This window comes from Camelina sativa, chromosome 17 (genome assembly GCF_000633955.1).
Source record: "Camelina sativa cultivar DH55 chromosome 17, Cs, whole genome shotgun sequence".
In the NCBI taxonomy this organism is placed as follows: Eukaryota; Viridiplantae; Streptophyta; class Magnoliopsida; order Brassicales; family Brassicaceae; genus Camelina; species Camelina sativa.
Genome location: NC_025701.1, coordinates 19,678,382 through 19,705,028, shown reverse-complemented (window position 1 = coordinate 19,705,028; position 26,647 = coordinate 19,678,382). Strand labels below are relative to the sequence as shown.

General features: G+C 34.0%; 3 protein-coding genes and 1 long non-coding RNA gene across 5 annotated transcripts; 1 reads left to right on the top strand and 3 right to left on the bottom strand.

The window, feature by feature from the left end:
- LOC104757675 lies at nt 363-1,007 on the bottom strand. Its single transcript, XM_010480425.2, has one exon. The coding sequence runs from the start codon at nt 799-801 to the stop codon at nt 580-582; it is 222 nt and encodes a 73-aa protein (XP_010478727.1). The 5' UTR covers nt 802-1,007; the 3' UTR covers nt 363-579.
- Nucleotides 2,398-5,545, bottom strand: LOC104757674 (NAC domain-containing protein 14-like). The gene is made up of 7 exons (XM_019238735.1): nt 5,201-5,545; nt 4,751-5,028; nt 4,192-4,506; nt 3,699-4,076; nt 3,167-3,610; nt 2,876-3,088; nt 2,398-2,779 (listed from the first exon to the last, which is right to left on the bottom strand). Exons 1-7 carry the CDS (start codon nt 5,349-5,351, stop codon nt 2,576-2,578), a joined length of 1,983 nt encoding a protein of 660 aa, XP_019094280.1. The 5' UTR covers nt 5,352-5,545; the 3' UTR covers nt 2,398-2,575.
- Nucleotides 9,165-9,909, bottom strand: LOC104757673. The gene is made up of 3 exons (XR_002036230.1): nt 9,774-9,909; nt 9,325-9,392; nt 9,165-9,234 (listed from the first exon to the last, which is right to left on the bottom strand). It is a non-coding gene; the product is annotated as an uncharacterized LOC104757673 (long non-coding RNA).
- LOC104757672 (protein DETOXIFICATION 23) lies at nt 15,093-20,473 on the top strand. Of its 2 annotated transcripts, none has more exons than XM_010480421.2 (8): nt 15,093-15,489; nt 16,553-17,094; nt 17,443-17,529; nt 18,215-18,271; nt 18,500-18,738; nt 19,721-19,839; nt 19,961-20,047; nt 20,163-20,473. In XM_010480421.2, exons 1-8 carry the CDS (start codon nt 15,229-15,231, stop codon nt 20,241-20,243), a joined length of 1,473 nt encoding a protein of 490 aa, XP_010478723.1. In that variant the 5' UTR covers nt 15,093-15,228; the 3' UTR covers nt 20,244-20,473. The 2 variants fall into 2 exon arrangements, with proteins under 2 accessions (XP_010478723.1, XP_019094348.1); XM_019238803.1 differs by having other exon boundaries at nt 15,401-15,481.

The window sequence follows — 26,647 nt, the reverse complement described above, 5'->3', positions numbered from 1 at the left end:
TCTAGAAAATAAAAACAACTACCAATTAAGTCCAAAAAAACTAAAGAAGAGTAAATCATTCTCCAACCAAATAGTGGCGGATACAATTTTTCTACAAAAGGCAAGAAGAATTGAAGGCTTCCCTGGTCCAAAAGTACCAGAACTCCACATTGATATGATTAGATAAACTCAATCGGAAATAATAGACAATAGAACCGAGTACGCAGTTTTTTGTTTTTTTTCTTTTTGGTTACATCTCTTGATTATACAAAGACGACAACTACTAATTCGACATTTTGAGACCCTTCTAAATGAAATGGTGTCTCTCGTCTAATATTTTTACTAAGAAGATAAAGTCGGCAAAACAGAGTCTCTTCTTATTCTTCTTCTCAATTCTTTGACCAAGATCAAGTCCACGATAATGATAATTGATAACGTTCACCATCAAACCCCTTCAAACGTTTCAGAATAATTCAACAAAATTAAAAAGCACTGTAACTTGTTTTGTGGTTCCAATTAAAACAGAAGGATGCATTAATATAGAAAAAAGATCTTTATTTACACAGAAAGCTCATAGAGTCAAAGAAAAAAAAAACATTATTATGTAGAAGAAGAACGAGAATAATAAGGAGGAGGAGGAGGAGGAGAAGGAAGGAGAAGAGTGAGAGGAGCGGAACTAGAGTTATGAAAAGGAAGAGAGTATAAAATATGAAGTCGGAATCTCCTAGGAAAAGGTGCTTGAGAGAAGAGATGCTCCAAAACTCCGGCGAGCACCACCGTGTACTCTTTCATCATCTCAGCCAAAACAGTCACTAGCAACATTTTTCTTGATTAATCTCTTTAGCTTCAATCGAATCTTCTTGTTTCTTCTTGTGTGTGCGTTTCTTCTTGTTTTACAGATGGTATCAAGTTATATAATATATATAGTCAGAGAAGACTAGAGGAAGTTAAAATCTAGGGGTGTATTCTACTGTCTCTCTGGTCTTGGTTTGCTAACTCTCTTAAGGTGTCAATTTTAAATTAAATGCTCTATATTTGACTACTCACATTTAATAATAAAAAAATGCTTTTCCTACCAAAATAAAATAAAAATAAAGAAATGCTTTTGTTTAATTATTTTACCCAACATTTCTCCTTTATTAATTAACTTTCACTAGATAATAATAACTATATAATTAATTAAAATTATTTTTTTCATTCCATATGTCGAATGAATAGCAAACCAAACTTTTGATTTAAGTTTTTAATATATTTTTTTAATAATTATACGAATTATGAGAAAGTATTAATTTAAAAAGAAATAAATTATTCAATAATAAAAAGTTAAATGAAAAAAAAAACACTACTGAATTTAAACAATAAAACCGTAAAATAGCACAGTTTATGAAAATAGACAGAGTAGTTTTATCTGTTTATGAATTATTTAGTTAGTAGTACAACTAAATTTCGATTTTTTAATTGAAAAATTAATATAGAAATGTGCGTAGTTTTGAAGGACAAATAAAAAAGACACAAGTGTTGCGAAAGTATTAGGGGTAACGCACATTGTATTCGGATATATGAAACCTCACCACTCTTCTTTATCACGCAGGACCCCACTTCCCAAACCGGGTGATGTCTATCCGACTATCCCCCTTCCATCTTTATCTTCTTCTTTCCTTTTGTCGTCGTCATTTAATTATAACAAAAAAAAAAACAACTTTCATCCCTTGAATGTAACGACTAACGACATTAAAAAAAATTATATGTATATGCTGATTTTAGTATGTCTTTTAAAAAAAAGATAATGTTGAGCGTTACATTTTTTGGGTTCAAAATCAGGAAGGTATCAGAATCTGTGGAACGGTTTATGTGTGAAACTGTTAATAAAGTTTTTGGAACTATAAAAATTAAGACTCTGGTTTTAGTAACTTTTATGTGTTTGTTAGTATTTGTGGAATTTTGGATTATCTATAACCAAAGTTTGGTATATTGTTTGGATTTTTATATACTCCGGTAGGTCAGTCTATTTGGTTACGTGTCATAAGAGTAGGTCTAAATAGTCATGCATGGATAATACTCCCTCTGTTTTATGAAGATTGATGTTTTGAGACTTTCACACATATTAAGAAAATTTTTAGTTTTTATTTGTTAATTAATTTATAATTACTTTTTGGTAGAGAGAGAAAATATAAACCAATAGCAATTCAAAAATTTTAATATTTTAAATAATTACTTCTTAAAGTTTGCAAAACATCAATCTTTGTGGGACAAAAATATATTCCAAAATATCAATCATCTTTGTGAAAAAGAGGAATAAAAAATCTAATAGTAATATATGGTTCAAGTTAAACAAAGTTTTCTTGAAACTTGGACTGACTATGGAATAAAAAATCTAATAGTAATATATTGCGAGAGACACAACACACACACAAGTAATAGTTTTGAACTGCAAATATCAAAAAGAGAAGGACTACTTTGTTAATAATTCTAGAGAATTAGGCTTCATCACTCAACACTACAAAATAAATAAAAAAAACACTAAACACGATTAATTATACAAAAAAAAAAAAACAAAAAAAAAAAGAGACATGGAGAATGTCGCTATATATATTCATCAAGTAAACATGCCTTTCAAGGAATCCAATTGATGAAACAAGAAGCTACATTGGGCATCTCTTGACTCTTTCCATACTCCTACTAAAACGACGACTATCACTGCCATTATTATCACCATACTACTATACTGCACCAAGCTCTTCTTCATTATCTTATTTTGTTTCTGCCATGATGATGATGATGATGACACATCTTCCTTTTCCTGCATCTCGCATTGTTTGAATCGAGCTTGTTAATGGTTTTTTCTTTCATTTATGTCAAAATGTTATTAGATGACTTGCTTACAGAAACATCTTACCTTTCTATGGCTTGCTTCTTCTTCACTGCGGTTTGAGTGTCTTCTTGTGTTGTTTGATGTTGTGGGAGGCTTCCGTAATCTCGTCTGCAGGCGGATTCTTCTCTGAGCAGTCCCCTGAGTCCTTAACTCAGCTGATTCCGACAGACTATGATCAGGCCCTCTTACTCTTGTCTTATCTCTGTTAAGGAAGCATCTTTCATTTACCTCTACGACCTGCATATTCATCAATGGTCATTTGAGAAGGTCATTCAAAGTGGATCTCAATACTAGCCAGACAACTGAATCCCTTACCTTGGACATTGCAGATTGTACTTCATCCTCTTCATAGCTGTCTGCATCTCTCTCTTTCCTGTGGTTAACTAGCGCCAATGGCTGTTCTATTTGCAGCCGAATTCTTCTAGGAGCAGTGCCTTGTTCCACAACAAAGTCCTCATTCGTCTGAATCTCCCGAGACCTAGCCTTGAACCCCGAAATGTCACTGGGACTAATCTTGCGGTCAACAGAGTTTTGTTCAAAAGATGATTGCTCGAAGGATGACTGCTCAGGATGATTGACATTATAGTTAAAGGGATCGATAGATGCATAAGAAGCTGAAGCATACTGCCCTAAAACATTGCTATGAAGTGGCGTCAAGGTACGAGAGGAGCCGGATGAAGATTGGATCTCTACTACCTCCTTGCTATCAACAAGGTGTTCACTGACCCATCTGGGAGCTACATTATCAGGTACAAACTGCTGTACAAGAAGAAACACTAATGGTCAGTCCCAGATCAACATCATCTTATATGTGAGTTGCTTTAGCGTTTATGAACATTGTGGTTACCTGTGAGCCGGCGACTTCAGCACTCCCATCAAGAAAAGCAACAGCGTCTTTGCGAAACGGGTACTCAGTAGGCAACAGTCTTGTATTTCCAGGCCAATGCATCATATTTGGAAGTACAAAGTCTTTCCTTTCAGTAGAGGAATCATTATTGTTATGAAATACATCATCCAAGACATCTGCTAAGGATGCATCTTGTATAGCGGCACCATCCTGAAAATGTAGTCCATAATCGAAGTTGCCAAAATCGCCAGTATACATCGAATCCATATGTGATGAAGCAAAATCGATGCTTGACTGAGCTGGATGATACGCTCTTTCATCCATTTGAGTAAAGATGGGTCCATAATGAGTTGAATTGAACCTTGCAAGTGGAGTTTCCTATATCACAGGAAAACACAAACTGGTTTATGATGAGACCTGATGAAACAAATTGTGAAACAGAATGGCACACTTAGTGCAAACAGATAAATCATAACCGAAAAATATGTAATACCTCTACTATGGTTTTCCCCAAAACACGGTCTTTGGCGCGAGATGATTCAGGGCGATTGATAGAAGTATTGTTTATCACTGAAACATCAGGTTTCACATCATTATTCTTTTCGTTTAAACACCTCTCAGTGTCATCCGATCTATTTAAAGCATGTACACAAGACGCAGCTGTTTCTTGAACCATTTCAGAAGATGTATCATCAGGAGAGCATCTGGTAGTGGTAGGTGTTGTATTAACATTCTCTATTTCGTCACAGTTTGCAGTATCACAACTATCATTAGGCTTGTGGAACAAGCGACACAAAACATACGGATTCTGTTCCAAACACACACACCCAAAACAGAACAATATAAGCAAGCCAAAGAGTTGTACAAAACAAATATCAACAAGCCAAAAGGTCACCGTCAAAGACAAAAACGTTCATCCAAGAGTAATAGTACTAAAACTAAACAACATCAACTCGCTTATGGCCATTCCAATAAACAAACTCTTACTATATGAAGCAGACAGGGAGCTAGAATTGACCTTAAATAGAATGAGAAAAAGAGAATAAACAGACCTGGCCAGGTGCAGTGCCATCAAGTTCCTTATCAGTAGCACGATACTCATGCATAATCCAATTAGTGCGCCCTCCTCTAGGAGCTCGACCACGATAAAAGACAAGAGTCTTCTTCATACCAATGATCACCTTCTTAGACTTAATAGTTCTATCTTTCCCAGTAGCTTTCCAGTAACCAATGTCAGTAGCTCTATTAGAACGATGACCACTCGGATACTTCCGATCACGAGGACAAAAAAAGAACCATTCTTGATCATCTGTCTTTATCACCGAAAGCCCTAAAAAACAATCAAACAAAACCCTTAACATCATCACTCTCAAAACAAATCCAAAATTTTCACAAAAAGCTTCAACCTTTTGCAATTCTCAACATCTGTAAACTCTGTTTCTTTGTGTTCTTCTCTACCATAAAGAAGATGAAATCATGAAGAAGAACAAGAGAGAACTAACCAGGTAAGTCCCATGGCTCCCACTTGCAAACATCGATCTCAGGGATGACTCTAACCTCTGAATCACGACCGTTAATTTTTAGCCGTAGGTAATGATTGATGAGTTCTTCATCCGTTGGTCTAAATCTGAAACCTAGAGGTAAAGCTTCCATAGACAACAAAGCTTACTCCGTCGTCATCTCCGGTAAAGTTTTGATTTTTTCTTTTTGGGTCTTCTTTGGTTCACAAAACAAACCTGAAGCAAGCTCTTTGAGCTGAGCTTGAGCTTGAGCTTGAGCTTGAGCTTGAGCTTGAGCTTGACCCACTTGGTTGCAGTGGTGTGCCAATTGTGCTATGTTCTGACTCGCACGTGTGACGTCAGTGTATTTGATTTACCTATTTTACCCTCGGTTAAGTCGATATAATTACGGGAACCACGGCTCAATCCTTTTAGGCGCCGTTTGCTATCTTTTTTTGACTCGATGGTAAGTCTACGTACGTGCCGTCAGGGTCCACCACACACATTAGATTCCTTCACGTGGTTCTATAAAGTTGCTTAATATAGATGATATATGTATTTTAACTTTTCCCATTTCTGGCATATGTTGTGTATTCAGTTAACTACTATATGTCGTGAATGCATCATGCATCATGCATCATATGATCAACCTCAGGCAAGATTACATTGTTGTCTGTTTTTGTCGTAATCAATGAATACATTTTTGACATACTCATCTCTATTTACGGCTTTGGAACGATTAATATATTTTTTTGTTCTATTTGTTGTAGACTTGTAGTATGAGATGATTCATTCACCAACCAAACTAGATTCTAACATTTTTGTGTCTAGGACCAAACACATAATTCTTTGCATATCATACTGTATACTATTTGTCGGGGTTATTATTTGGAAAGATTTACATAGAGCCGTGTAATACTAAATACTATAACTATAAAGAGTCATTGCTAAAAAGAAGAAAAAAAAGGTTAAAGTTTCATAAAGTACAAAAAGCCATCCCTGCTCTGTAAAAGTTACGTGTCCGTAACTCTCATCCCCAATTATTGATCCTATTTTTAATGGGCTGGTATTTCGGCCCACTAAGGTTTTGGTCTGTCATAGTTTCATGATTGGGCCACACGTTAGATCCAAATTTCACTTGTTCCTATCACTGTACACTGTACAGTAGGTTGAACCCGCGGTACACTGCGGATCAAATATTTTTTTAATAACTTCTTGTTTTAAAATTTTATAGTACTAGGTAGTAATCCGTGCCGTAGCACGGGCAAAATATTTTCATATAATTATATAATTTTAAATATATAATGTAAGTATTTGTATATTATTAGTATGAAATCCGTAAAATCGGATTTCAGTTTGGTTTTAATTTGGATTATTACACGTATGTAACATAAACGTATCTACTTTGGAATGGAAAACACGTCCCTTCTCATCCCGTTTTATCATGTTCTGCTCCATCCCCTTTTGTCCTATATCTATCAGAATTTTGCTGTCTTACTATAATGCTTTGATCTTCATCAAGCTTAGTGGGCCCATGTCCACTCCCAGCCCATAGACTCACCTTGTTTAGTGGACCCATGTCCACTCCCTATCCGTGGGCTTATTAATATCCGACGACCGATTTGCTACGTCTGGGAGGCTTTAAAGATTTGTTTACCATCCCTAAAAATCACCACATAATCTTTCTTTGTGTTTTGTCTCCACTCGCACAGTTTCGACAATCACTTCCCGGAACGTCACCCATCCAAAAACTACTCCAGCTCAAACATAATTAACTTTGAAGTCCTCTCAAGACCCTTCACCAAAAAAATAACTGCGCTTTGCACTTTCGTGACATGGATGGCGTAAACCTCTCCGCAAACCGGGATGTCACGCTTATGATCGTTCTCTTTTAAATAATTACTTGTTAGGCAATATTTTTAATAGAGAGTGGGTAAAAAATATAGACGGATACCAAATTATTTTTGAATATTTAATTTTTATTTACTTATTTGAAATTATCAAAAAGGAATTACAATTTTAACAAACTATCTATCTGTTTTTTTTAAATACTAAAATTCTGAAAGTACCCGTTCCAAAGTGGAGAATTACTTCACCAAATATATAAAGTCTCCGTTTGAATATTTAATTTATATAGTTAGTGGATATTTCTCAAAACCTCGCAAAATATTTTTAAAATGTCCAAAATTCTCAATATACCCATCTAATATTAGTTCTTTATATGTTATATAGTGATTTTTTTTTAAATCGTTTAAGTGCTATTTTTTAGTTATAAAAATTATCCGTTTTTGTTGCACATCCACTATTTCTCATTGTAATACCATAAATAGCCCGGACTTAGTCATAATTTCATTTACATAATGTACATCAAATTTTTTAGTTTTCTATGTTTTCTGTTTAATGACACACAAAAAAAATATTTTTCTTTATTAGGTGTTCACAATAATGATTTCTCATCAAATGTAATTTATTGCATATTGGCATTCAACAAAGACAATGATGATGAATCATAAAATGAGTTGATTGTCATGGACTGCTGATGGTGGAATAATAAGAGATTTATTTGTCATAGTTTTTTTTTTTTTTTTTTAATTTTATCTGATAGAACCAAAAATAGTTTGAGAACCGAAATTAACCAAGAACAACAATAAACAGTAACATTATTATTCCTCAGTCTGCACTTGATCATGAAGCCAAGATGGCCCCCCACAAATGCTAAATATGACTGAAATCTACCATTCCTCATGACACTATTCGCGATAGCAATCCACACCTTATTCGCCGGAACAGCCACCAGATGACAATCCCAATAATTGAAGCCATCCAGCCACCTTATTCTCATTTATTTATAATATTGTTTTTTTTCTTTCAAATCTTTGATAAACATTAATAGCATGATAACCTTTGTAATTTATTTTATAAGCGACTTTCAATTAATAGTAGGGTTTTGGATGTTTAAGTACAATATAAATAAAGAATATACCATATAATAAAACTTAAGTATATGAAGTGATGTGATTTTTTCCATTATTTGCCTTATTTTATATGATAATTATGTATTTTCCAAATTAGTTTCTATGCAGTTCTGGTAACTATTTTAAGAGATTTATTAGTTGATAGCCGTTGAAGATGCGCAACATTTATGATGGAATTGATTTTGTTCCTTCTTTCCTTATGCATAGATTTTTGGATTTTGGTAACTAAATTTAAGGAATGATTTTGTTAATATAGCCGCTAATGGTAGTAACATTTATTATGAATCAAATACATTTAATTTTGATTTTATCTATTGCTAAACTTGTGGAGAAATCTTTGAATATAATAAATTATAATTATTAAAGTTAATAATTTGAATTTGCTACAGTTCCGTTTTTTATATTAATTTTAATCTATATTCAAAGATTTTTGATTATTAGATTAGTACAAATCAGAAATCGAATTAAAAAATTTGAATTTGATTAGAAAGTGAGATTCCTGATAAAAAGGAAGATATTGGATTTTTTTTTTTAGGATATTAGAATTAATTTTAAAATATCCTTGATTTTTTAAAAAGTTTGTTAACAAATTTAAGAAAATTAATCTGGTTTAATTTAATTTTCGAGATTTATGGAAACAGTAAGATTTGGATTTTTGAAATTTAATTGGATAAGTAATTAAGAAATAAAATATTTTAAATAAAAAGGGTAACTAAGTATTAGTTTAGTAGTATATTTTAAATAGGTCAACTTTTAGTTATTCTGTACTTCCAGTAATTTAGGAATTTATTCCTCCCGTAATATACATTTTAAATCGTTCAATATCACATTTATATTCATATCTGGTAACCAAGTTCATTTGTTATTTAATAAATCTCAATTAATGAGAATATTCTCATAATTATATTAAAGAATTTTATATCAATTAACACCATAATTATAGGACATGCAATCAAATGATTTGCGTTAAAAATCTACCTTAAATTTTGGTATAATTTAATGAACATTTTATTGCAAATATATAGGATAAGATTTATATTACAGTTTACATTTTCATCAAGCCTGCAAATGAACAAAAAAAACTTTTAAGAGATTTAATGAAGAATTCAAATAAATAAATAAAAAGGAAAAGAAAGAAGATAAAGTGAGTACCAGTAAGAGAATCTGATGAGATTTGGAGCTAGTCTCATTCAACGACGTCTCTCCGATCTTCATCTGAGCTGCATAAACCACACATTCAATATATCATCTATTTGTTGGCAGTCAAGAAAGTACCAAAAAAGAAAAGTCTTATATAACCTTCTATATTTCAGGTGTCGTGTACTTGCACATATATTCTAATGATAGGAAATTAAAGACCATAAGAAGCACAAAGACTCAAATACAAATCTTTGGATGATTTGACGTACATAAGGGAAAAGATTGGGTTTGAAATCATTAAGGGAAATTAAAGACCATAAGAAGCACAAAGACTCAAATACAAATTAATCAAGCAATCTTGTTTGTTCGGCCTGTAGATATATAAAAAGAAGCTGACCAAATTTGTTCTCATCATATCAGAAACTAAAGAATGAAACATTTTAATTCATTACCAAACCTACCAACATGTATCAGACTTCGCTCAGCTTTTGGTGCTCACTGGACTGCTGCAAAATGAGAGGACAAAGACAAAAAAAAAAAACAAATCATAATTACTAATTCAGAATAAAAACAAATTTCTACATTGTTTTCAAATTCAATCACTAAACTGGAAAAATATATGCTAATCTCCCCATAATAACATCGCTGTTCTAAGGATTCCACCGGTCCTCGCATAGTAAATCTGTGGAGAGGAAAGAATACAAATAGCATGTTAATCGCCTCAGCACAAACTTATAATAAAGGAGAAACAAAACGATTCCAGATAAAATTGAGAGAGAATCAAGATCAAAGAACTAATTTTTAAAAAATGAATGGAAATCAATACAAATCTTAAATCTCTCTGTTAATGAATGGAAAAAAAGAAGCAATTAGAGAGGTAGGGACAATATCTCAATGTCTTGCTTTGCTACCAGGTGCGTTCTCCATGGTCAAGCTCTATCTGCCGTCGTTGATGAGTACGCCACCACGTGACCGGAGAGATGATGATTATCATCCTAAAATCCTGATGAACCAGAGAAACCCCAAAATCAAAACACAAAATTCCAACTTAATTTGGGGTTAATCATTAGAAATAGATTTAAAATTTAAACTTAAAAGAATCAAAATAAATAAAAACCTTAGTATATACACGGCGCGTGAACAAAATTTGATTCTTCTTCCATTGCCTTCTTCTCTTCTTCCATCTTCTCACGTTTATGTTATGGAGAGAACCTCGGCTCCGTCTTCCTCTCTTATGGAGAGAATCTTGTGTCAAACCTCCTCCACCATGGAGAAAACCTTGGCTCCATCTTCCTTTCTTGGGGAGATAACCTTGCGTCCAACCTTCTCCACCTTCCTCCCTTGGGGAGATAACCTTGCGTCCAACCTCCTCCACCATAAAGAAAACTTTGGCTCTGCCCTCCTCATGTGTGGAGAGAACATGTTCACTTCTTTTAGCTATCTCAAAATGGGTTGCTCCAACAACCAATGAAACTAAAGACCCTTTTCTAACGTCACAAAATCTTTTGATAGTAACTAATGTTAAATTTTTCAACTTATTCGTGGAAGTGTCTTTGACACACCATAATGTAGTTCAAAAAACATTTCGAATAAAAAATATATTACATAGTATACTAATCAATGATGTATCATCACAATAAAGTATGATCACCATGGAGAAAACCTCGGCTCCGCCCTTCTCCCTTATTGAGAGAACCTTGCGTCCAACCTCTTCCACCATGGAGAGAACCTTGGCTCCGCCTTTCCTCCCTTGGAGAGATAACCTTGCGTCCAACTTCCTCCACCTTTCTCTCTTGGGGAGATAACCTTGTGTCCAACCTTCTCCACCATAGAGAGAACCTTGGCTCTGCCCTCCTCCTGTGTGGAGATAACTATCCACGTCTTTTTGCTATCTCAAAATGGCTTGCTTCGACAACCAATGAAAGTAAAACATTTTTCTAACGTTACAAAATCTTTTGATAGTAGCTAATGTTAAATTTCTCAATGTCTTCGTGGAATTGTCTTTGACACACCATGATATAGCCTCTGTCTCCGTAACCCCCCAACCGCCACCTTGCTTAGTGAGCCCATGTCCACTCTCATTCCATGGGCCACCTTAGTAAGTGGGCCCTACATCTATTCATGGCCCGTGGACCCACCCATATTTGATGGCTGCTTACGTTTTGGAGGTTTTAAAAACTTGTTTACCGACCCTACAAATCAACAAATGATCCTTTCATGTGTTTTGTCCTCCCTCGCACAGTTCCGATAATCACTTTCAGGAAGGTCATTCATCATGAAGTTCTCTCATGACCCTTGACCGAAAAGATAAGTGCATTTTGGCGATATAGGTGGTCAAATCAATTCTTTTAAACTTTTTCGCAAACCAGGGTGTCACAGTCTTCGAACTCCTATGGATCTATCAACAACTATTTATGTTTTTTTCCAATCTATTTATCTATGTTTGTTGTAAGTTTGTGTTTGATTAGCCTATTTTATCCATCCATTAAGTTGATGAGCTTCTACTCGTTATCTCCCTTTTGGATGAAATGAATAGTGGTAACAATTATGTGTAAAAAAAAAGGGTTTATGACCAACCAATCAAGGTTGAGAAATTAGAAGAAAATTAATTTTACATAATTAAAAAAATTATAGAAAATTATAACCACGGTAATATATGAATCCAAAATAATTCAAAGAAGAAAATATAAATTAAACAAAACAATATAAAAATACTACAATAAATTTGAAAATACAGTATTAGGAAACAAAGACGCATATATTAATCTTTTTTTTTGGGTTAACATATTAATCTTACATATTCCCAACTGAAAAAGGAGAAAGTATGAGTAAATTTTGGTTTAAAAAAAATAAGACAAATTTATGATCCCATTAAATAAAGTTCCCAATTAAATAAAGTTGAAAGCAGTGTTTTTAAATATGTTATTTTGTTAGATGAAAAATATGAGACGATTGATGTTTATATAGAAGTGAATATTTTCAAAATTTATAATTAATTATTAACTATATATTTTCCTTAATCCCTATTTCTGCTTTTTTTTGTAGAATTAATAACTTAAATTTAAAAATATGTACATAATATTATAATATTGAATTTTATGAAATATATATATATATATATATATATATATAATCTCTTTATAATTATTTAAAAATACTTTGTAATTTTTGATAATTTTTGTAATTTTTGATAATTATTTTTTTGTATTATTAATATTTTTTAAAACAAATATTTTGTTTTTGTTGTAATCAAATTACTCTTCTTAAATATTAACTTTTACACATGTCAAAATCTCAGATTGATAACTTGACACATGTCAAAATCTTGTTAATGGCTAACTTTCAAAACCTAACTTTATATAATAAGATTGAGTGGCAATTGCTGTAAATAAAGTGAGGATTTCAGACATATTCAAAAACATACTCCTCTTTTAATTATAAAAAAATTATTTCTTTTCACACAACCAATAAATTATTAAACTAGACTAACTAGTTTTGAACAGTATGAAAATTCATGGAAAAGTATTTTTGTTAAGAAATATGTGCACTCTAACACACTTTTCTATAAAAAATTACATTCTAACACACTTTTGCACCACCACACACTTTTTTATATTGTTTTACTTTCTTTCCCTTTAACTCTCTCTCCAAACATATTACTTCCCAACAATACATCCTTCTTTTATTTTTTATTTTTATTTTATTTCATTTCATTTATCTTATTTTTCTCACCCTCTCTAACTCTCTCTCCATCTCCAAATAATTTTTATTTTATTTGTTTATCTTACTCCCTTTCTTTAATATATGTGTTTGAATAATCTTGAGTGGTAGATAACAATATATATATATATTTCTTAGCCACATTTATACATTTCTTTTAATTTTGCATTTTGATATATTTATCATCTATAAAATCAAATCTATATGCTTATATGTTTATGATTATTTAGTTTCATGTTCAATATATATAATATCATCCATCAAATCTTTTTAATTTGTTATTGACCATCAGTTTTATGTTTACTAGTAAAAATTATTCAGATTTAGCTACATTTGTTACAATTGATATGAAATTAAATTTATGATTATGGTTTATGATATAAAATTTAGGATTTAGGGTTTAGAGTTTTAGAGGTGTAGGGTTTAGAGTTTAGTATAGGATATAATGAACAGTTTCATGCTTAGGTTTTTAGGGGATATGATGAGGTTAAAATTGTTTGATAGTTAACAATGACTACTTCACCAACACAAATAGTTTTTAGTGGACGTGTATAACTTAGTGTCCATGTGGACTTGATTTTATGGACATGAAAGATTAAAATCGTTTGATAGTTTACCATGACTACTTTACTAAACCACAAATTGTTTAATTAATTAGGTATTCATATGTTTTTTTTTCTGGTCATCCAAAAATAAGTATTCATCTATGCATGTTAACCATCCACATAATAGCGAACAACATCAATGAATTTGGAAATTTATAAAGAATGTAATGCAAGAAGTCAAAAATTTGGTCTAAATTAAGGTTCAGGGTGTACAGGTTGGGGTAGGTCAATTTCAATGTTTTATAGTAAAAGATCTTCATATTTCACTACATTTGTTAAAATTTCTATGAAATTAAATTTATGATTATGGTTTATGATCTAAGGTTAAGGTCTAAAGTTTAGGATTTAGGTTTTAGGGTATAGGGTTTAGGCTTTAGGGTATAGGGTTTAAGATTTAGGGTTTCGAGGTTTAGGGTTTAGGATATAATATAATGAACAGTATCATGCTTAGTTTTTTAGGGGATATGATGAGGTTAAAATTGTTTGATAGTTAACAACGATTGTTTCACCAGAACACAAGTAGTTTTTAGTGGATGTGTATAACTCATCATCCATGTGGATTTGATTTTAAGTATCCAAATAAGTATCCACAAATAAGACATTAGTATCCACATAATAAGACTTTTTTAGCATCCGCATTACAATTAACAAATATTCAACTATAATTGGATAATATATATATATATATAAGGTCACTGTCTCGTGGATATCATGTGGTTAATTTACATGTAAACTAACCATATGGTTAATATTTTGTGGACACCATATGGTCGTTGTCTCGTGGACAACCCTTAAAAAATAACATATGGAAATTGATTGTTGATGCCACAAAGAAACTAAATATATGGTCACTGTCTCGTGGATATCATGTGGTCAGTTTACATGTATTATTATGTTTTTATATGATCATCCACAAATAAGTATCCACATAATAAGACACTTTAAGTATCCACATAATAATGAACAAATATTAAACTATAAATGAATAATTATACATATTATTCAATTTTAAGCATAGTAAAATGGATCTTAAAATATTTGAAAAATATAATTATAATGAATCACAAAAATAAAATCAACCATATATATCATAATAATTAAATAAAGTGTTTACAAAGAGAGAAGAAAAAGAAAAGAAACAAAAAAAGTAAAAAGAAGAATTGGAAAAATATGACATAAAAGTGTTTGAGATAAAAAATAGAACATTTATATTTGTTTTAGTTGATAGTAAAAATGGTCTCCACATTTTATTTTGTTTGAACTCTAGTTTGATCTCTCTCATATTCTTGTTATATATAGGAATAAAATAGTCCAAAAATTATGTAAATAATGTAAAAAGTTGTAAAAAAGTGCCTCATATATAGAAAGTGTGCTAGAATGCAAACACTTTCATCAAAAGTGTGCCATAGTGTCAATCTCTCTTTTGTTAAATAACCAATTTGGCAAAGAATCTTAAAAAAGATGTATAGGCCGGCTTTTCACCTCCTCCGTTAATAAACAAAAACGACCCACCAAACAAAATTCTCTCCTCTCTCCTCTCTCCTCTTCCCTTGCCTTCTATGTTCTCTCTCTTCACTCTCTCTTGTAAGCCATGGGAGGAGAAGTGACGGAGACCCTACTGCAAAAGTCCACGGAGAGCGGCAGAGAAGAGGATGAGTTGGGGATCCGAGAGAAGGTTTGCAGGGAATCTAAGAAGCTATGGGTTGTGGCTGGGCCAGCGATCTTTACGAGATTCTCTACGTCAGGACTATCTTTGATAACTCAAGCTTTCATTGGCCACCTTGGCTCAACCGAGTTGGCCGCTTACTCCATCACCCTCACCGTTCTCCTCCGTTTCAGTAATGGTATCTTGGTTAGTTACTATATATGCATTAATTAACGAGAATAATACAACAATAATATCTCTTATTCTTTCACTAACACTTCACTAAAAAGAAAATAATTTTTTTTGTTCGTAATAAAGACTAGAGTATCTATGTTAGGGTGTTTGGAGTAGTTTGAATGATATATATGTTTGGAGTAATTTGAATGACATATATGGTGACGTGAATGCTTAGATAGACTTCTTGTCGGAGATTGTTTTGGTTTCTTCTTCAACCAGTCATAAATTCACAACCACACAACTCTTTGGCCTTATGAAATTAAAATATGTCATATCTTTACTTTATAGATTGTATGTAGACGGACGGGTTTGGAAGACATTGTTGGTCGTACTTGTTGTTAAGGTGTTCGTTTATTGTTAATGTCGTTACCTTTTTGCTTTGCACATAGACAAGTCTTAACGAATTTGAACTCCGTTAGATTTGATTATTACATCAATTGTTTTTTTGCAGCAAAAACATTTCATTGTAAGCTAGATTTTAATTGGGTGAATAATTTTTTTAAAGAAAAGTTGGAGAATATAAGAAACCCCTTTAACAAAAAAATGTTGGGGAATATATTGATTCTACAAAAAATTTCGGAAAAAATTGCTTAGAAATGACGCAACATAAACGAATGGTCAGAAAGATTAATATTAATTATGACGAATAATATTCCTTTTTAAATTTGTGCTCCGATCCGTAGTGTAGCAAAGACAACATTGTCAAGAAGTGACAAGATTCATTGGCCACTAATGTCCAAATGGGCACCTGCCAATGCCGATGATATTTTGGTTGGTCTGCGTGAGATTCCTATTATGATATGAAATAGTGCTTATGATGTTATTAGTCTTTTAAAGGGTAGTTGTTATGCTTTCTACTTTTCTAAAATGCATACTTTATTAGGACATATTATAAGCGTTTATTTTCATCGGATGTCCCCTTGCATTGGGTTGATAGTTATCACGTTATGATTTATGAGTGTCATTCACCATGAAATAGTTTTTTTTTTTTTTTAACCGTGTAATAACGATACGTCCATGACAATATATGCAGTTAGGCATGGCTAGTGCACTAGAAACATTATGTGGTCAAGCCTACGGAGCAAAACAATATCATATGCTTGGGATTTACCTCCAGCGATCATGGATCGTCCTCATAGGCTGTACCATGTGCCTCATGCCCATCTACATCTTTTCGGGCCCAATCCTCTTGGCCCTAGGTCAAGAGGAACGCCTTGTTCGTGTGGCTCGGAAAATAGCTCTATGGGTCATAGGCATCAACATCTCTTTCGTGCCTTCCTTCACTTGCCAAATGTTCCTCCAAGCTCAGAGCAAGAACAAGATCATCGCCTACGTGGCTGCTGTCTCATTAGGGGTCCATGTCTTCTTGTCGTGGCTTCTAGTGGTTCATTTTGATTTGGGGATCGCTGGTGCCATGACCTCGTCTCTCGTAGCGCACTGGTTGCCTAACATTGCGCAACTCTTGTTTGTCACGTGCGGTGGGTGTAAGGACACGTGGAGAGGATTCTCTTGGTTGGCTTTCAAGGATCTTTGGCCCGTTTTCAAACTATCTCTATCTTCCGGTGGAATGGTTTGGTATGATTTTCAGTCTTCCCAAGTTTTTATTGTGTCAAGTCCTAAAAGTATCAACACATGTCTCGTCAAACCAGCATCTACGTAAATATATATTAGTCATAGAATTATACAAATACCGTCGTTATCTAATAACTGTCACGTTGGTTGAAATAAGAGATGGTTATTTATGCATATATATTTAATATAAACAAGATTGAAAATTTTAAAATATACGTTATAGAGAATTATTGCATGTTTATGTATATATATATTCGTGACATAAACATGCATAAAAATTTTTTTTTTAAAAAAAACTATTGCTATCGTAATACATAATAGCAAGCACTTTATGATATGAATTTTTGGCAGCTTGGAGCTATGGTACAACTCGATCTTGATTCTGCTCACTGGAAACTTAAGAAATGCTGAAGTTGCTCTTAACGCACTTGCAATCTGGTAAAACTATATCAGTTTTAGGTCTCTTGTCTTTGAAGTTATATTCATACGTTTGTACATCTTTAGATTGTTGATCTGAATTCTAATACATGTATGATGTACACTGATGCCAATGGAAATGATAGGTACGGTCTAGGTTACTAATCGTACTAATTATACTCTCTATAGCTTATTGGCACCGGCGGAATGGCAGAATGCTTTTGCAATTGAGCATGATTTTATCGATTATATAATTATGCTATTCTACAATATTACCCACAAGAAACTTAGTTAAGAGACGAATGAATTCTTAATTTGGTATGAAAGTAACTTTGTGTATTACTACTATTGTAGATATTTTAGCTGAAATTTAAATATCTGATGAAATGTGTGCAATGATTTATTATTACAATCAAATTTTAGTTTTTGTAACACAATGTATTCAATTTCCAATTTGTCCATCGATCTCTTTTAAGCTCGTCAAATGGTTTTTGAAAATTTACGTAATTAAACTCTCTCTCTTTTTATTTTAGTACTGCTAGGTAATTGTCAGAGATGTTGTTGTTATTTTTATACTATTAGTTTCACTTTCACACATGCATGTTATGTAATCATATATGGTTCAAGCGAGACTCAAATCAAATAAAAAATTATTGTTATTTAGATTCAATATTATATGTTTTTCAATTTTTTTTTTTGTTCGCAGCATCAATATTAATGCACTAGAGATGATGGTAGCCTTCGGCTTCATGGCAGCAGCAAGGTGCACAAATATTATATATATTACATATTATATCATAGTATTAGATATATTTGATACATTAAACTGGCTAGAGTGATATATTTAATATTATAACATTAAACTGGCTAGAGTGATATATTTGATATATCTGATTTTAAATCGTCCTAAATATTAGATTATTCAAGATTCATTTAAACATCTTATTCTCTTTTTCTTACATTTTATTTTATGTTATAATATTTGCAATAGTGTAAGAGTATCAAATGAGATCGGGAGTGGAAACTCTAAAAGGGCCAAATTTGCGACAGTGATAGTGGTTTTGACATCACTTTCAATAGGAATCATCTTCTTCTTTGTCTTCCTGTTTTTAAGAGGAAGGGTTTCATACATTTTTACAAAAAGTGAAGCTGTTGCCACACAAGTAGCCGATCTTTCTCCACTCTTGGCCTTCTCCATTCTCTTGAACAGTGTGCAACCGGTTCTCTCTGGTAATGTATCTGTTTTAACATGATACATTCAATCAATGAAACATTATAAGGATTCGTTTTCCAGTGAGCACACTAATTCATGCATGAAACTGGTATTTTATAGGTATTCAGTCACTCTCACGTATAATGAGTTAACAATTTATCATTATCTGCAAATTAATTTAATCCAGAATGTAGAGATATTAATAGAAAAATACTTAGGTTCACCCCTAGGGGTGAACCTCTCCGTTCACCCCCTCTTCTTTCAGCCAATCAGAATCTTCCATCTAATATTTCATTTAAAAAATAAATCAAAATTAAATTAAAAAGCAAATCAAATTAAGGAAACAAATTCTGTATACTTTTAATTAAGGAAATTTAAATATTGGATTGGTTTAGATTTTTAAAATTAGAATAAAATTATATGTCGGTTTGAGTTTACAAATGAAGTGGTTAGGATTTAGATTTTACAACTAAAACGAAATTATATGTCGGTTTGGGTTTACAAATAAGGTGGTTAGGGTTTAGATTTTACAATTAGAATGAAATTATATGTCAGTTTGGATTCACAAATGAGATGGTTAGGGTTTAGATTTTACAAATAGAACAAAATTATATGTCGGTTTGGGTTCACAAATGAGATGTTAGGGTTTAGATTTCACGATTAGAACAAAATTATATGTCGGTTTGGGTTCACAAATGAGATGGTTAGAGTTTAGATTTTACAAGTAGAACGAAATTATATATCGGTTTGGGTTCACAAATGAGATGGTTAGGATTTAGATTTTATATATGTCGGTTTGGGTTTATTAAAGAGCGGTTTAAATTTTTTAATTTTATAATAATATATACAGATTTTATTTCCTTATTTTATAAGGGGGTGAATGGAGAGGTTCACTCCTAGGGGTGAACCCAAGTATTGTTCATATTAATATGGTTACACGACAAATTAAATTTGTTTCTAACCCTTAATTACATGTGAACTGATTATTACTGGTTGTAGGAGTTGCTGTTGGAGCAGGATGGCAAAAATATGTCACGTACGTTAACCTTGCTTGCTATTACTTTGTTGGAATCCCTTCCGGTGTTTTTCTTGGCTATGTTGTCGGTTTGCAAGTCAAAGTAAGTTCACTTTTTATCAGTCTTTTTTTAAAGTTGTTTATAGTTTTTTTACTGTCACAATAAATAATACATTTAGTGATAATATACAAGGTAATATAGTGTTTGTTTTCTTAAATTTTAGGGCGTGTGGTTAGGAATGATATTTGGAATTTTCGTTCAAACTTGTGTGCTTACCATAATGACTATGAGAACAAACTGGGATCAACAGGTACATACTATATACATTGAATATTATTTTATTAGTAATAAAAAAAATTATGATAAAATAATTGATGTGTATATTTCATTATTTGGCTTAATGCTTATTGTTAAATACACTGCAGGTGTCTTCGTCGTTGAAACGTTTGAACCGTTGGGTTGAACCAGCATCCAGAAGTGAAAACCAAACTTTACGGAAAGAATAATTGTGAAGATTGAAGTAAAATTGAGTTTGTAATCGACTTTTTAAATCTCTACTTCAATCTATATTGTCACACAAACTCAAGTCATGTGATGTGATGATGTCCTTGTAATTAGGGGTTTTAGCAAGATGAAAAATCATACTATATATAGTTATGTAAGAGAATTTTGATTGTAATGTTCGAGAAGACAACTCTTCTCCGTCATCTTTATGAAACGTCAATCAATTTTTTTTTTTAAACTTTTCGTGACAATTAATTGACGTTTAAATCTACAAGATATAAATGGTCCAAATTACCAATTAAAAACTAATTAATTTTACATTGAAAATTGAAAATATTATATACCTAAAAGAAAATAAATTATCTATAATATCATACAAATATTATTATATGAAGAGAGTATATTATCATACGTATCAAGATTTTTATGTAAAGTAGCAGTGGAGAATGGACGGCTTACTTCCTTTTGGTTTGATAACTGGTTACCATTAGGTAGATTGTTTGATGTTACGGGAGATAGAGGTGTTACCGCTTTGGAGATCAGTCGAAATATGTCAGTGGCTGAAGCATGGTCTTCTCGACGCAGGAGGAGCCACCGTCAGGCTCACCTAAAAGCGATTGAAGGGTTTCTGTCATCACAGTACCAGCATCGAAAAGAGCACAATGATATATATTGTTCTTTGGCGTGGGAAAATGGTGAATTCAGACCAACATTCTTTACTAACTCTGCAAATGGTTAGCAGTACAAGATCGATTAGTAAATGGTGCTCGTATGGTGCGGGGGAATAGGGGGCCTAAGAGATCTGTAATTTGTGTCAAAACTGCACTGAAACACGAGATCATCTTTTTTTTTTGATGTGTGTATGCATCAGAAATTTGGGCTGTTTTAGCTAAAGGGGTGTCCTAAGCTAGATACACAACTAACTGGCAGGCGCTTCTTGTCCATGTCTCGGACCATCCTCTGGATCGAGTGGAGAGTTTTTTTACTAGGTATATCTTTCAACTCACAGCTTACACCATTTGGAGGGAACAGAATGGACGGAGACATGGTGATACACGAAATAGTCCAACTCTACTAATTAAGTGGATTGATCAACAAATAAGAAACCAGCTGCTGTCTCTTCAACGGTTGGGAGATCGTCAGTATGAGCAAGGTTTACAATTATGACTCTCTTTTATTTAGGGATAAAGCTTGGCTACTCTGTAGTGATTTTAATGAAATACTGGATGGTGATGATCACTCTCTTAATGCTTCCACCCCCTTCTGCACGACAGGAATGAGGGACTTCCAAGATTTTGCTAGCTACTGCGAACTTTCCGATATGCATTATCATGGACAAAGGTTTACATGGTGTAATAAGCGGCAAGATGAGGTTATCTGTAAAAAACTTGACAGAGTCCTTATTAATAACCATTGACTTCAGCACTTTGCTCAATCCTACTATGTGTTTGAACCGGGTGGGTGCTGGGACCATCTTAGGTGTCGGTTCTACCTCTCACCGGTGGCGCCAAAGATTAAGAAACCTTTCAAGTTTATCAATGTTACTACCTTTCATCCAGATTTCCCTAAGGATATGGAGGAGCAGTGGAGAAAGTATCCATCTCTGTTTCATTCTACTTCTGCAATGCACAGATTTTCAAAGCAATTGAAAGATTTAAAGCCTCGCTTGCGATCTTTGGAGAAACGCATGGTTGGTGCTATCTCAGTCCGCACAAAGGAAGCATATAAGATTTTATGTGATCTGCAGACTAAAACAATGGCAAATCCCACGTCATAAGCTGTTTGTGATGACGTGACTGCTTATGAAAAATGGAGAAAGCTTTCGGATATTGAGGAGAATTATTTGAAGCAGAAAGCGAAGCTTCATTGGTTGAAAGTTGGTGATCAAAATAATAAAGCATTCCATACTGCAGCTACTCTCCGTGAGTCCAGTAATAGTATCAAAGAGATTCAATGCGACAATGGTCAGGTCGTAGACACTCAAGATCAAATCAAAAGCGAAGCTGAAAGTTATTTTCAGGGTTTTCTCAATCTGCAACCCGCGGATTACACCCCCTGGTCGCAAGAGGAGCTGGAATCTGTTTTGGATTTTAAATGTAATGAGAGTGATAAGAGACTACTCACCCATGAAGTATCTAAGGAGGAGATCAGGAGGGTGTTATTTGCAATGCCAGGCTCAAAATCACCGAGACCGGATGGTTTTACTGTGGAGTTCTTCAAGGCTTCATGGGCAACCATAGGTGATGAATTTGTAGTGGCTATACAATCCTTTTTCAGAACTGGCTTTCTACCTAAAGGGGTCAACTCTACTATTCTGGCTCTCATATCAAAGAAGAAAAAAGTGAGACTCATGAAAGACTACAAACTGATTTCCTGCTGCAATGTCCTTTATAAGGTCATTTCGAAGATTCTGGCAAACTGACTAAAGATCATTCTACCGAAGTTCATCGTCCCTAATCAATCAACTTTTGTCAAGGACAAATTGCTAATGGAAAATGTGTTTCTTGCTACAGAAATTATTAAAGACTATCACAAGGACACAGTTTCTCCTCGTTGTGCTTTAAAGATAGACATATCTAAAGCTTTTGACTCTGTATAATGGAGTTTTTTACTTACCACCTTGAGAGCAATGGCATTTCCTGCGCAGTATGTCTACTGGATACAAACCTGCATCACAACCGCATCTTTCTCAGTCCAAGTTAATGGAGAACTAGCGGGTTACTTTCGTAGTACGAGAGGTTTACGGCAAGGCTGCTCACTCAGCCCATATCTTTTTGTTATTTGCATGAATGTACTCTCTCGCAAGCTTGATGTGGCTGCTGCGAATAGGGAATTTGGATACCACCCCAGGTGTAAAAAGTTGAAACTCACCCACCTTTGTTTTGCTGATGATCTAATGGTGTTTGTGGATGGCTCTAAACAGTCAGTCTCTGGTGCTCTGCGGGTGTTTGATGACTTTGCGGTTCACTCTGGTCTGCATATTAGTATTGAAAAATCAACTATCTACACTGTTGGCATTCCCTTGGCCCAGCGAGAAGAGATTCTCCACGAGTTCCCGTTTCCGTACGGCTCTTTGCCAGTTCGGTATTTGGGCTTACCGCTATTACCAAGGCGGATGACATCAAGGGATTACCTCCCTCTTATAGAAAAAATACACATGCGAATAGCTTCTTGGACAGCTCGAATGCTCTCTTTTGCAGGCCGATTACAGCTAATTAGTTCAGTTCTTTTCAGTTTGACAAACTTCTGGATATCAGCTTTTAGACTTCCTAAATCCTACATCCAAGAGATTGATCGGTTATGCTCTGCTTTCTTGTGGTTTGGACCTTCTTTGAACACAAGGAAAACTAAAGTTGCTTGGTCAGAGGTCTGTTTACCAAAGAGTGAGGGAGGTTTGGGGTTACGGTCAATCGCGGAAGCAAATAAGGTGAGTATGCTCAAACTGATTTGGAGAATTTTTTCAGCTATAAGCTCTTTATGGGTGGATTGGGTGCAACGGTCTCTTATTAGAACTGGTTCTTTCTGGGCTGAAAAAGATAACACAACCTCTGGCTCTTGGATTTGGAGGAAACTATTGAAATATAGGGATCATGCTAAGCAGTTTTTTAAGATGGAAGTGCATATTGGTGCATCAACATCTTTCTGGTTTGATAAATGGAGTTTGCTAGGCTGTTTACATGATTTACTTGGTGACAAAGGCTTTATAGACCTCGGTATCTCGAAATCAAGCACTATGGCTGATGTAATGAATATGCAGAGGAGACGGAAACATCGGTTGCCTTTGTTAACTGCTGTAGAGGAAGAGATTAGAAACAGAAGCTATGTTTTTCTTGTGAGATTCACGACATACCTCTGTGGAAAGGAAAAAACGACTGTTACCGTAACAGTTTCTCAACCAAAGATACATGGCAACATATTCATGCTGCCCACCCACAACTGGTCGACTTCAAAGTAATCTGGTTCGCACAAGCCACTCCAAAGTACGCCTTCCTCACATGGTTGGTAGTAAAAAACAGAGTCGCAACAGGTGACAAAATGAAGCAATGGAATCCTCAGGCAAACGCAAGTTGTATCCTCTGCAATCATTTGCTAGAAACGAGAGAACATCTATTTTTCCAGTGTTCTTATACACAGCTGGTGTGGGAAGGGTTAGTTAAAAAGCTACTCGCAGACAAATACACAAGTCACTGGAAAGATGTCATCACTCTTCTTGCTGGTAATGCTCTGGACAAAACACTGAAGTTAATCCTCGGTTATGCTTTCCAAACCACCATCTACTCGATTTGGAAAGAAAGAAACGGTCGACGGCATGGAGAACACCCTCTGACGGCAGAGCATCTGATCAAGCTAATAGACAAGAATGTCCGAAACCGTCTAAGTACACTTCAAGGTGGTAAAGCCACAACCATCCAAGTTTGGTTTGCAGCTAGATTCTACTGAATGATTTTATTTTAAACTGTTTTAAAGTTTTTTACATAAACTTTGTAAAACGTTTATTTTTCTTTTGAATATAATTTAACATTAAATTCAAAAAAAAAAAGTTTACAATTATGGTTTCAATATAGGACGTGACTTTCAGCTTTCACCTAGTGATAAACAGGTTTTCACCCAGGGTATCAATTCCCTATGCAGTTGTAGTACAAAGGGTTATCAATCCAAATGGTTGTCTATTGCTAGCAGGAAGGATATGATCAGAACAATACAAGTCAAGCCAAGCAAATAGAGGTTTTGATCTAAAAATCCTAAAATAAAGAAAGAATATAAACAAGCAACCACACGATCTAAGCACTCGATGCAAGCATTCGAGTACAGGATCGGGTGGGGTGATCGAGTAAGCAAATGGGGTATGAACAGCTCGAGGTATTACTCGATACAGGTTATCGTGTACCTGATCAGGTAAGTGATCGAGTAATGAAAGAAAAATGTAAACAATTAAAATACGAAAGCTTCTAAGGATGGGGTAATCAAATCCTAAGTATTCTTGACCAGTACAGATGCCTTACATGCCTCAAGCAAATATTTCCTAGACAATGAATCTCTAAAACTTTGTTACCACACTATCGCACTAGCAACAATCAACCTTGATCACTTCCCTACCCAACTCTCATTGGAGAAACATGACCAAGCAGACATTAAGATCCGATTCATTATTTTCAGTAAACCCAAACTCATCTAATTTCTTACTCAGAGCAAGTGAACCTCTAGCATTGGTTGATTCAAGCATCTCATCTACACCTCTCGGTGGTAAAACACCCTAGATCTAATGTCAACCTCTCGGTCTGTTGACAGCATTAAGAACACCAACCTAGAAGGAAATCTATCAAACATATACAAATCAAACTAAGGCATCCTAACCGATCAAAAACACAAAATCATCTATCCCATCCCTAGAAACTTTACTACACTACTCGGACATAATAACAAGAAACATAACAACGAATAAGAATGAAAATTGCATTATAACAAACGGTAGAGTAGAGTAGAAAGAGTACAAGATAGAAATCTAAAAGAAATGATAAAAAGTATGAAAGGAAATGTAAAACAAAAAGGAAAAGTATTTGAGTCGCTCAGTTCTCTCACAGAAGCTCTCGCTCTCTGGTTTGAGGGTCTGCGGCGTGCTCGTTTGCGAGCTAGGAGAGGAGGGGTTTATATATGGAAACCCCTTTGACCTAGTTTCCCAGACCTGCCCGATGGTCTACTCGACGGGGTACACGAGGATGAGATCGGTGATATATCATGGTTTTTATGGTTTTTAACCATGATATAAGTGTGCTTTTTTGAGTCTTTTGATTTGTTTCTAGGTTATTTTTGAGTCTTTACAGGTTATTTAGGAGTTTGGCACGGATGGGGCAATATGGAACAAGTTGGATCATTTTGGAGCATTTTACCGAAGGAAATCAAGTTGGAGTCGGATCAGAGTACTAGCATCGATCGACACCACACAAAGGAGCATCGATCAACACTCATGTTTACCCGACGAGAGAACAAGAAATTGGAAGTTTTACAAATTTGCCCAAAGTCTTCTACAATTGCAACATAAGCCCCTGGACGTGTTTTAGGATGTATATATATTATTTTTAGGTTTTTGAAACCCTTAAGTTATCTGCTAGCAGTTTTTGAGAGAAAGGATATTGAGAGCTTTTGGGAGAGATAGATCTGAATTCTTTGTAGAGAGAAGATTTCTTGAACTCCCTCTTTTACTTTTATTATCTATTCATGTTATTCAGAATTATGATTTGTGCTTTATTTAACATGTCTGAGTAATTTGCCTGTTAGGTTTAGGGTTTTTCATAGGGTTTTTATGATTTATCAGATCTAAGATTTTTAGGGTTCTTAATCTTTTATGATCTTCATCCTTGGTTGTTCTTCACAATAATTCTTGATTGATCACCTAGAATTGTTATCT

What these genes read in the sequence shown, in the direction of transcription:
- LOC104757675 (XM_010480425.2), bottom strand. Translation starts at nt 801, where the DNA reads ATGTTGCTAGTGACTGTTTTGGCTGAGATGATGAAAGAGTACACGGTG.
- LOC104757674 (XM_019238735.1), bottom strand. Translation starts at nt 5,351, where the DNA reads ATGGAAGCTTTACCTCTAGGTTTCAGATTTAGACCAACGGATGAAGAA. An exon ending in ATGGCACTGCACCTGGCCAG is followed by an intron (nt 4,507 to 4,750) that starts GTCTGTTTATTC and finishes TGTTTGGAACAG; the next exon opens with AATCCGTATGTTTTGTGTCG. An exon ending in TGGGGAAAACCATAGTAGAG is followed by an intron (nt 4,077 to 4,191) that starts GTATTACATATT and finishes CCTGTGATATAG; the next exon opens with GAAACTCCACTTGCAAGGTT.
- LOC104757672 (XM_010480421.2), top strand. Translation starts at nt 15,229, where the DNA reads ATGGGAGGAGAAGTGACGGAGACCCTACTGCAAAAGTCCACGGAGAGC. An exon ending in GGCTTCATGGCAGCAGCAAG is followed by an intron (nt 18,272 to 18,499) that starts GTGCACAAATAT and finishes TATTTGCAATAG; the next exon opens with TGTAAGAGTATCAAATGAGA. An exon ending in TTGTCGGTTTGCAAGTCAAA is followed by an intron (nt 19,840 to 19,960) that starts GTAAGTTCACTT and finishes CTTAAATTTTAG; the next exon opens with GGCGTGTGGTTAGGAATGAT.